Source organism: Hyperolius riggenbachi, chromosome 5 (assembly GCF_040937935.1).
Source record: "Hyperolius riggenbachi isolate aHypRig1 chromosome 5, aHypRig1.pri, whole genome shotgun sequence".
Taxonomy (NCBI): domain Eukaryota; kingdom Metazoa; phylum Chordata; class Amphibia; order Anura; family Hyperoliidae; genus Hyperolius; species Hyperolius riggenbachi.
In genome coordinates, this window is record NC_090650.1 from 265,540,603 (window position 1) to 265,552,970 (window position 12,368).

At 45.2% G+C, this 12,368-nt stretch overlaps 1 protein-coding gene across 7 annotated transcripts in view; it reads right to left on the reverse strand.

The window, feature by feature from the left end:
- The window catches only part of TFAP2A (transcription factor AP-2 alpha), a 42,107-nt gene that overhangs the window by 14,952 nt on the left and 14,787 nt on the right, over positions 1-12,368 (reverse strand). For all 7 annotated transcript variants that reach the window (XM_068236877.1, XM_068236880.1, XM_068236875.1 and 4 more), the window contains exons 5-6: positions 11,219-11,337; positions 8,370-8,511 (exon numbers count right to left, since the gene is read on the reverse strand). In XM_068236877.1, coding sequence (XP_068092978.1) covers positions 8,370-8,511; positions 11,219-11,337 — 261 coding nt within the window. The remainder of the gene's footprint in view (positions 1-8,369; positions 8,512-11,218; positions 11,338-12,368) is intronic.

Sequence of the window (12,368 nt, forward strand, 5' to 3'; positions counted from 1 at the left end):
TCCCACACAAAATACCGCTTGAACTCTCGTTCACGCCCGTCATGTCTCATCACATGACTTCGTGTATACCTGCCGCCAGGTAGATGGATCATAGAGCACTCGTCATCATGGGAAGTCGCTGGGATTCATCTTCCTGGATTGCAAGGTGAGTATAGAGCTATAGAGTGTGCTGTTCTAGCAGATGAAATCTGGAAGAAAATCGATCAGCGTGTAGTAAAGGTGACCACTAATGATACAATCTTTTTCATCCAATTTTACCAAATCTATGTAGTATAAGGGTAAACTGAGTGCATATATTGAATGGGTAATTTTGGCAGTTACCTTATATTACACAGAAATGGTTGGATGAAAAAGATTGTATAGTTAGTGGCCAGCTTAAGCAGAATAGAAGTATTTGGATTGGTTGCTGCAAACAACACTGCAGTTTATTTTTCCCTTTCATAAGTTCCTTGCCAAGTCTTTACTACTGGAAAGTGTGATTGCCCAGGATAGTGAGCTGTGCAGCACTCTGCATTGCAGTCTGCTCATCTGAGTTCTCCCCTCCAGTTGTGTAAAGTCTACAAGTTCCATAACGAAGACCACGTTCCATTAATTTTCTGCTTGAAAAGCCTCTGGGAGAATTAGTAACCTATTGACATGTATGGGGACATTCGGGACTTCAACTAATAGTTCCTGTGGCAAAAATGGTGAGAACGAAATGCAGAGCATATGTAAACTGTATTCTGCTGGTTTCTTCCATTCCTGGCCAGGGAGAATTAAATGGCCAGGAAATATCTTCTTAATATAAAGCAGATGTAGAGAACCTGTGGCAATTCATCTAAAGTACAACTACAAATCCAAGCCTTGGTTTTGTGAGTCACAGTGGGGAGGGGGTTACAGATCATCCTGCCTTGCATTATGGAGACAGAGGCAACAGTGGGTTTCCCATAGCAACCAAATAGCTTTCTGTTTTCAATACTTGTTATGGACTGTGAATTCACATGGAGGATATGATTTGCTATGGATGACATCCTCTCTTCCATGCTCAAGTGTTTATACCTCCCCATCCAGGACATAATACAGTGGGGCAGATTTATCACAGCAGGGGCAAGAAAAACTGTAGGGAAAGGATTAGCAGCTGTCCATAGCAACCATTTAAGTTTCAACTGTTGAATAAAATAAAGATTTTGATTGGATGCTCTGAGCAATGGCCTCACTCCTGCTTTATATGCCCCTGTCCTCTTGGTGAATAAGTCCCAATACTCTTAGGACCCTTTCACACTAAGGCCTCTTTTCCACGGACTGTTGATAGACATTGAATTGCCTCTCAAACTTCACAACTGCTTGCTGCTGCCTGTTAACTGCTTACTGCGGCCTGGTCACTGCAGCCTGGCAACTGCTTGCTGAGCACACAGTTCAACAGTCCGTGGAAAAGAGGCCTAAGTCTGTTGCGTTGCATTGCAATGGACAATATCTTTGCATTGCGTCATGATGCAGTGATATTCCTATGGGGATTTCACATTCAGTGCAGTGCGGCGGGTTCCAGTGCAGTAACATACAGCATGCTGTGTGTTTAACAGGGCAACTCGTGCATTTACAGTGGTAGTGAGGCATAATTTCCTTGCACTGTATGCTTCAGGCACCTTTCAGATTGGTGTGTTGTGTTACCCTGTTTTGCCACAAGGTAACACTACACCAATGTCTATGGGGCATTTCATACCTGGCGTGATGCGTTCCTCCGGAAGTGCTCGATTTGCCACAAAGGCAACAGTGCATTGTCGGGCAAATTGTGTGGCGATGTGCAGCGACTGGAAGTCATGTTAGTCTATAGTGATGTTGGTTTTTTTAAATTTCGGCATTCGCATTACACCGCTTGCGCAAAAGCGTATTTTTTCAATACACCTCCACGCAATTCAAATTTTGCCCACAGGAAGTGAGCATTAGAGAACCTCACTTCCTGCTTGACCTGCAGCCAGGAGGGAAATTTCCATGCATTGCCACAGGAATCCCCAAAGGCTTTTTTTAGCATTGTGGTGTGATGCGGTCAGTGTGAAACCAGCTTCGCTGTATGAATGCACAGCAATCTACCACACAATGTGGCTTTACAACTCCATTGCATAGTGATTTGATCACATCACAACTTAAGGGCTCGTTTCCACTATCGCGAATCTGCATGCGTCCAACGCATGCAGATCCGCACATGTAATACAAGTGGATGGGCCTGTTTCCACTGTAGCGTTGTTGAGGTGCGTTTTTTTCAGCGTGAAAAAAATGCACAAAAGAGCCAACGATTTCGCCTGCGTCGGGAATCCGTGCGAATCGCCGCTAATGTATTTAATAGTAAAAACGCATGCGTTTGTTACATGCGTTTTTACCCGCGATTTCGCGTGCGATTTCGCACCTTTTTCAATTTTATTGAGCCCTGGCAGTGTCATGGTTAATTTCGCATGGCACCCTGCCATGCGAAATCGCAGGCGAAATCGCGGGTAAAAACGCATGTGGAAACGCATCCGCATGCGTTTTTACAAGCGTCGGAATGCGGCCGAAATCGCGTCGCAACAGTGGAAACAAGCCCTCACACGTAATCAAAACTAGCCCTTAGGCTAAGGTCACAGTGGGAGCTGCATTACATTTCCTGTAAAAACAGGAACAAAACACTACGGAGCGGAAAAGTCGTATCACATGTTATGCAAGTATTGCATTGCATATAGCGAAGCATACAGTCAAAAACATGCTTCACTGCACGTGCTATGCAGTATTGCACTGCATGCATTGTGCATGCATTGTGTTGGCTCTGAACCTCACATAGACCTGGAATTGCAGTGCGATTCTGTGTGTTATAATGCCTCTGTAACAGTGCAGTGCAATGCCCCACTTGGAACTTAGCCCTAGGCCTTATTCACAGTGGCCTTGTGTTCCCTGTAACTACTGGAATGTAACGCAATAGATCAGGAAACTGGCACTGCACCATACCCACTCATTGTTTCATATACAGTGAAGTATACAAGAATACTTCACTGTAACTCTTAGGCTATGTTCACAGTTGTGACTTGCGGTGTGTCCCAATACCGGTATTGTAGCGTAGAAGGTCACAGTGCGGCCGTTGCAGTGCGGTCTGACAGAGTGCAGTATCCCAACGCACTGCATGTAGACTGTTTACCACATAATGCCAGAGTTTACAGTACAGTGAAGTGTGCATTACCATACCGGATCCCATTACAACAACACTGCCGCTGCACTGGGAACATTCCATGGGTGGTGCATTGCAGTGTGGTAAGCCATGTTACAAAGCGGCTGTTACACCGCAACACACCACTGTGAACATGGCCTTAAAAGTGTTCCCTTCTGTGCAGATGGCAAACAGAATTTAAGACCCTCAGGCCCTTTTACATTTAATGTGTTGTGATGCATTGTGTTGCATTGTATTTTATTACATTTTTTTTCTCCACAGCAGTGCATTGTGAAAAAGCTTCAGTTTTACACCATATAGTGTGAAAGAGGCCATAGGGAAACATGGACACTGGTCTGCACATCAGTTGTCCTTTCAGTTATAACTGACAGCAACTGATAGGCCTAGTGCACACCGGAGCGTTTCCGCTGCGGTTTGCGATCTGCTTGCGGGTGCGGATCCGCTAGGGTAATGTATTTCAATGGGCTGGTGCACACCAGAGCGGGAGGCGTTTTGCAGAACCGCATACTCCCGGGCTGCTGCAGATTTTGGATTGCGGATGCGTTTCTGCCTCAATGTTAAGTATAGGAAAAACGCAAACCGCTCTGAAAAACGGCACTTCAGAGCGGTTTGCCAAGCGTTTTTTGTTACAGTAGCTGTTCAGTAACAGCTTTACTGTAACAATACATGAAATCTACTACACCAAAACCGCTACACAAAACCGCAAAACGCTAGCTGAAACGCTGCAGAAAAAGAAGAAAAAGCGTTTCAAAATCTGCTAGCATTTTGCGGATCTGCTAGCGGTTTTTGGTGTGCACCAGGCCATATAGTGTAAAAGAACCCTGGGTCCATTTACAATATATCAGTTGCTGTCAGTTGTAACTGAAAGGACAACTGATTTGCAGTCCAGTTTCCTTGTTTCCCTATGGCCTCTTTCACACTATACGCTAACTTTTTCACAATGCACTGCTATGGAGGAAAAAAAACGCATTAAAACGCAACGCTTAGCAATGCATTAAAATGCATTAAATGTAAAATGGCCCCTAGGCTAGGTTCACAGCAGGTTTTGCATTGTGTTCCTTGTAAAAGCAGGAACACAATGCAATGGAATCAGTAAGTGGTACCGCTTGTTATATGTGTGTTACCTGGCGTACAGTGATGCATACAGTCATTGAAAAGTATGCTTCACTGCTACTGTTAGGCTTCTTGCACACAGGGACATTACAGGCGCACGTTAGTGCAGCCTGTAACGCTCCCCCAACGCACAGCAATGTAACACAAGTGGGCTGTTCACACTGCCCACGTTGCATTACAGTGTAACGCAGCAAAGTGCTGCATGCTGTGCGTTCTACGCGGCTAAGCCGCGTTAGACTGTTTGCACATGCTCAGTCATGTTGGGGAGGAGGGGAGAGCGGCCGGGCACATGGCTAATTAATATTCACTGCACTCAGTGACGTGCAGTGTTTACTTCCTGGAGCGACCGCTCTGTGCGGCGATTGGCCAAGAGTACGCATCACGGCATCACGGACGCCAGAGTGAGCTGCACAACGCGGCTCACTCCGACGTCCACACCAGAGAGCACCAGGCGTTGCGTTAGGGGCACGTTATGTGCCCTATAACGTCCCCTAAACGCAACGTCCTGGTGTGTAACTAGCCTTAACTACTTAACGACCGCCTAACGCCCATAGATGTCGGCGGGTCGTTAGTGGTATAGCATGGAAATGGCCGCTCGATCGAGCGGCCTTTCCATGCCAGTTCACGGAGACTGCCTCCGTGAACAGTGTGCGAGCCGCCGATCGCGGCTCGCACGCATAATGTAAACATGCAGGGAAGGAATCCCCGCTGTTTACATCACACGGCGCTGCTGCGCAGCAGCGCCGTGACGTAGATCGGCGATCCCCGGCCTCTGATTGGCCGGGAATCGCCGGCATCTGATAGGCAGAAGCCTATCCTATCAGGCGCAGGACGGATATCCGTCCTGCGCCGCACAGAGGAGAAGGGAGAGGGAGGGAAAGCAGGGGAGCCCGGAAAACGCTGTGGAGGGGGGCTTTGAGGAGCCCCCCCGCAAATCAATAGTAGCCGGCGGCGATCAGACCCCCCCTGCAGGACATCCCCCTAGTGGGGAAAAAAGGGGGGAAGTCTGATCGCCCTGCCACATTCCTGATCGGTGCTGCGGGCTGTAGAGCCCATGCAGCACCGATCATTGCAAAATCCCCTGGTCCTTAATGCACATGTTTTTCAGTAACGCACTGCATGCAGTGCATTGGGATGCCCCATGCCATTAAACTGCACTGCACCAGCCGTGCTGTGAACGTCACATTGTCACTGTGAACGTAGCCTTATTTGTTTCACTTTTTTTACTAAGTTTTCTCTTAGGAGATTTATTTTTTAAGTTTCTGTTTAAAATAACTTTTCAGCATTTTGCAATTAAAAAAGTACTAAACAGTAAGTGAAAAGGACTGTCAAACTTATTCTGAGTTTGTTCTTGCTTGTGGCATTTTATTGATAACATGAGAAAATATCACCTAGGAGAAAAAGTGAATTAACTAAGGCCTTGTTCACATCTAAAATCGCAATCGCTGATGCCAGTGTTTTGCGATTTTGTGCGCGATTATTTTTAGCGTCTCTTGGCGCTTACCTGCGCATTGCGATATTTTGTAAAGTACTTTTCTAAGCACTTTTGCAGAGGGATTTGTTTTTTCACTTTCTGATGGAAAAAAAAATAAATACAATGTATTTATTCTTAAAAGCGCTGGGGAAATCACTATACAAATCGCTTTTTCAAGCGTTTTGTGATTTTCCTGTACCTTCCATTGAGGCAAATTGCCCCAAAATTGGTACAGGCAGCGCTTTGGTGAGTGTATTGGAATCGAACCACTCATATGTGAACACTCTTATAGGGAATCATTTCACAAGCACTTTTAGGGCAATTTTAGCCAAAAGCGCCCTTAGTGTGAACAAGCCCTAAGGCCCACTGTATTACTGGATGATAATGCCACCCTTCCCTCCCCCCCATACCTCAGACTCAGAGTACAAGGTACATACATCTACATCCCCTTTAAATTATTTTATTGAGTCTATACTAAAACTACCCATGTAAAACATGTTAATTTGTAGCTGTATTTCCAATATCTGGATGTGCTTTGATAAAGCATCACATTTCCGGATAATTAGATAAGTAATTCTATGAGGTTCTTAATCCTGTTCATGTTGGAAGCAATTTACTTCTAGCAAATGATTAACTCGGGATACTGCAAAATGTTCATTATATTGTTTTCAGTTTAGGTCAAGGGTGGGCAAGCTTGGACTGTCCAGCTGTTGCTAACGTTAGCAAGGTTTGCTTGCTGAGCATTGTGGGTAATGTAGTCCAGCACCAAATGGGTACACTTAAACATTCACGTCGTAGTTACACGATTTGAGACTACCCAGTCCAATATCCCTGCCACAGGACCAGCAGCCCTGCCATAGGACCAGAAGCCCTGCAACAGGGGCTGCACCCCTGCTACAGGGCCAGCACCCCTGCCATAGGATCAGCACCCATACTACAGGACCAGCATCCCTGCCATAGGACCAGCTCCCCTACCAGAGGACCAGCACCCCTGCCACAGGACCAGCACCCTGCCATAGGATCAGCATCCCTGCCTGCCATAGGACCAGAACCCCTGCTACACGGGCAGCACCCCTGCCACAGAACCAGTATCCCTGCCATAGGATCAGCATCCCTGTCTGCCATAGGAACAGAACCCCTGCTACAGGGGCTGAACCCCTGCCACAGTACCAGCACCCCTGCCATAGGATCAGCATCCCTGTCTGCCATAGGACCAGCACCCCTGCCATAGGATCAGCATCCCTGCCTGCCATAGGACCAGAACCCCTGCCACAGGACCAGCACCCCTGCCACAGGACCAGCACCCCTGCCATAGGATCAGCATCCCTGCCTGCCATAGGACCAGCACCCCTTGCCATAGGATCAGCATCCCTGCCTGCCATAGGACCAGAACCCCTGCCACAGGACCAGCACCCCTGCCACAGGACCAGCACCCCTGCCATAGGATCAACATCCCTGCCTGCCATAGGACCAGCACCCCTGCCATAGGATTAGCATCCCTGCCTGGCATAGGACCAGAACCCCTTCCACAGGGGCTGCACCCCTGCCACAGGACCAGCATCCCTGCCATAAGACCAGCACCCCTACCAGAGGACCAACACCCCTGCCACAGGACCAGCACCCCTGCCATAGGACCAGCACCCCTACCAGAGGACCAGCAACACTACCATAGGACCAGAACCCCTGCCACAGGACCAGTACCACTGCCATAGGACCAGCACTTTTGCAACAGGACCAGCACCCCTGCCACAGGACTAGCACTATTGCAAGCCACAGGACCAGCACCCCTGCCATATGATCAACATCCCTGCCTGCCATAGGACCAGCACCTCTGCCACAGGACCAGCACCCTTGCCATAGGATCAGCACCCCTGCCACAGGACCAGCACCCCTGCCATAGGACCAGCACACCTGCCATAATACCAGCACCCTTGCCACAGGACCAGCACCCCTGCCATAGGACCAGTAAGCCCTGCCACAGGACTAGCACCTGAGACCTGCCTGAAAAGTCTTCGGCTGAGAACACACTAAGCAGAAATGCTAGCGTTGCGTAAAAAACAGAGTTAACAACGCATATAATGTTAAATCAATGGGACGCATGAAAATACGCATGTGTATGTAATTTTTTAATACGCATTTTTAAAATGCTGGTTTCGTTGCATATTTTCAAAAATGCATAAAAAACGCACATAATGAAAGTCAATGGTGATTTTTGTATGCGTTTTTGTAAAAAAAAACTATGTTTTCTGATGTATTTCCACTTCCTGTTGACTACCTAGTCGTTTGTATAAAACACATATAAAAAAATGCATACAAAACATGTAAAATGCATGTGTGGGAAGAAAATGCAAAGGCACAAAAAACGCACATGACAGAAATCGCAACCTTGCACGCACTGCCAAGTGTGCACCCAGCCTTCTAGGGTATAGTAATCAATGAACTGTCTCTTATTGTGGTCACATTCAAGATTTGCAACTGATAGCCATAGATTACACCCCACTACATTATAAGGTACCTTATTATAAAAGCACCAGGGTTTAGTCACAGCTGTATGTCAATCTGTGCGCCTTTCAGGCAAAGCAGCATCAACATGAAGCATGAAATCCGACTTACTTTGTGGCTAGTAGCATGTTTTTCCTGGTCACTTGCTCATTTGGGTCATTGTGTTGCCGGTTGACATATTCAGCCACAGCTTTTGCGGGGAATTCCGTTTCGCAGACATACCCAAAATCTCGGGCTAGATGAACAGCCTCTCCTGCAGGGGAACACAGAACTAATGACATCACTGAACTGGTTTTCTATGCAAGTAATAATAATGATAATAATCGTGTTTTTTATTTAATTCGTACAGCTATTTTTCTAAAACATATACAAATCACATCAGTAATCAACAGGGTAGATAATATATGTAATGGGGGAGGGGGCAGATAGAGAGAAAGGGAGGGGTTGGCAGACAGGAGAGAGGAGATAGATAGAGGGCAGAGGTAGCAGAACAGAGTGGGGAAGGTCTCAGTATGGGGGGGAGGTGAGACTCATACAAACAGTGAAATGGGGGTAGTGGCTGAAGAGATGGTCAATGAATGCAGATTGTATGCAAGTCATAAGCCTCATCTACATGGTACAATTTTCTGTCAAATCGGATCTTCTATTATGCTAGGAATACACGTCTCGATTTTGAGCAGGCTCAATAGATAATTTCCGACATGTCCGATCTCCCGCCCGATCGTTTCTCCGCTTGATTCCGAATAGCAGTAAATAGAAAAGGATGAGAAAAACGAGCGGAAGATACGAGAATTGACTGCGGAATCGAGCAGCGAACGATCAAGCGGGAGAATCAAGCGACAAAATCGGCCCGTTTATTCCCAGCATTAGATGGATCTATTAGATAATTTCCAATCGGTCTAATCGGATTGCGTTAGATTTTGCAATAGATTTTGAGTACTTATCAAAGCAAAATCTATCTCAAAATTGACCTGAAACAATTTGGACGTCTACACGAGATGCAATTTCTTATTAGATCTATCTAATAGATTCCGTCTATCTGATGGAAAATTGTACCATGTAGATAAGGCTATAGGAATCAAATATACTTTTAGTCGATTTTGATTGGTTCGATTATATCCTCCATATAATGTGGCTTCAATTGCAGGAAAAATTGAATAATCAGGATGAGAGTAGGGAGGCAGATAAATGGGGTGGATTCTGGTGAAATATTTTTCTTCTTTTACTTTTTTTTAGGGGGGGGGGGGGGCACCTGGGAAGAAGGTAGGATGGGGGATGGGGAGAAGAATATGGTAGCTGGGAGTGGGGGGATAGAAAGAAAGCAGGAGAAAGAGGAGGAGGCAGAAAGAGAATGGGACTAAAAGACAGGGACCGGAAAAGTGGGATATAGGCAGTGATTAAATAGCAGTAACTGTACAGTACCAGTGATTATTACATACACGTTTGTATAGATCTATATTGTTTGAAGTCCTAACACTGACTGACACACTTCAGAGCAGACAGAAGGAAGACTAGACGGCGATGGGCGACCCTCCTCTAATGATTTAATGAAAGAAATGTGCCCATAAAGCCTGTGCTCTGTGTACAGCACGAGGAGGCACAGCTCTCAGCGCTGACATTCTTTAACTCCAGCGCTCTTTACAATGAATGATCTTTTTTTATATATCCTGAACGATTAGCTAGGAGAGATTCGGGGTCAGTGCACGCAGTCTGTCTGTTTTGTTGATTTTTAAATCTTTTGGTTTTAATTTCCTGAAGCAGTTGGATTTTACTGCAGGGTTTCCTGCTATTAGCTGCACTCCGGAAGAACGCATGCGCCAATTAGCGCTTCAAAGCACAGAGCAGTGGAGCTTGCTTCCAGAAAGATGGAGCAGATAATACACAATAACGGTACTCATCAGACATTAGATTCAGGACACCAGACACACAGCTAGCTACAACACCCACAGCAGACAGCCGGGCTCACAGCAATAACTGCATACATGGTACATACAGTGCTACATACACATAAACATTGAGCTAATCAGGATATATAGATAGGAGGGATCTGGCCACAGTGATTGCACATCTATGCTCAGGATATGTATGGAGAGAAGAAACAAAACATATTTGTTCGTGAAAACACAGTTGATGGCAGCACATTATGGCATCACTAAGTTATCATTCAGTTTAACTTTTTAACTGCTTATAAAACTGGAACAAATCGTCAGCATATGTGTGCAATGAAATTCAACAGGTCTTTTCTGCTAGACCTGAACGGCTCATTATATTGCCAGCTGAAGCTAAGCTAGTACACTGTGCTGTAATGTATATAATGCTGTGTACAGATGAGGGGGGGGGGGGGGTCAGAGATCTGTACAATAATGTTCCCCTCTATCATAGGTTCAAGCAGCCAGAAAGTCATTCAGAAAGTGTTGGTCAGGCTCTCCTCCAACACAGATGGTACTTCCATCCCACTTCACAATTATTTAATACATTGTTTGGAATGGAGAATATAGCCTAGGTATTTCATTATTACTGTGATGACTTTCTGTGAGAGAACACAAGAATCAATTGCAGTCAGGAGAGATTAGGAGGGGAGTATTACTGCTAGAAAACACAAATACTGTAAAAACAAAACAGCCCATTTCAAAACAAGTGACGTCTAGCAATGCTGAAGTTAATTTGGCACTCTAGGGGTCAATTTGTTGTAAGTACAACCATGCTGGGTTAGTACATGTATTGTCTAGGCACAGGCCAATGTGAATCTAAGGAAGAAGATGATCACAAAACTTACATTTAAATGTGACGCCATTTTCTGTTATCATTATTAAAGGATTTATGAATATATAAAGTGGTGTTATTACAATAAGATTAAAAAAGAAAATGACATTGTAATAAAAATGAGACTCTATTTGTGTATTTTTCAGGCTATATATGATCATGCTTGTCACGTGACAGGTTCGTATAAGGTTACTTACCCTCTACTAGTGACGTCAGCAAAGTGACGTTAGCAGCTTTACGCCTCCCAGCTGGAAGATTTAACCCTATTTTATCTAATTTTTCTCTCAACGACCTGCCGCCATTTTTAGACTTCGCCCTGTGGAGATTGAAACAAGAGTATTATCCTGGGGGTGGAATATATTGATAGTTAAGTCAGAACTTATCCAGGCAGCATCTTTTTACACAAAAGTGCATCTGATGATCAGATTACAGCTCGGTATAGTCATGTGGTAAATGAGATATTTCAGCACAATAGATGAGTGAAGGTGATGATATGACAGCTGGGATAATATGAAACTACTTCCAACAACAACCAAGCCCCTTGTACTTTATGACTTCTGAATGGTTGCCATTAGCAACAGCTTGCTCTAGGTGTCAGGAAACTGGTTATAGTGTTCACTCCCATGCATGCATAGAGAGATAAGAGAATATAGGCAGCAAATATGAATAACAATAAAATACACAATATACATGAATGTAATATATTTAGTTAGGCAAATCAACGTAGCTGCAGTATAAAATAAATGTATAAATTATATAGCTATCTATAAACCGAAAAGGTACCTCTCAGTGTCCCAAATGTCATTTTAGTTTCCCTGCTAGGCTGATGGGGCCACCCTCCACCTCGCATAGCCCTACAGATGTCAAGCGAGCTCCTCCCCCACCCACTCCCCCAGCACAGGAAAACTTTCAGATAGGCCGCAGAAAAGGAAGGCGAGATCTGATTGGTGTGTTAGGAAGTGGAATGTGTTGACATGGCTGCAGACCAAGATCATCATTGCTCAAAAAGTGACCTATTCTGACCCAGAGGAATGAGGCCTCCCCTTACATTCTCATCCATGTAAATTGCAGAAACATATGAATGGCCTCATAGTTACAGGGCGCAGACACAGAAAATGGCATTAGGCTCAGTGTCTAGGGCATCTCTAACTCTAAAGGGCATAAGAGGAATCAAATTACTTCTGAACTCAGATGAGGGGGACAGTAAAGACAAAATAAAAGGTACTGGAAGACTGGTGCAAACCATGGGAGGAAAGATGGGCACATTAGCGATACTGATAGGACAGAAACAAAAACTCCAAGAAGTCTGCAATGATAAGCACTGCATCAAACGTGTGCTCATTTTCA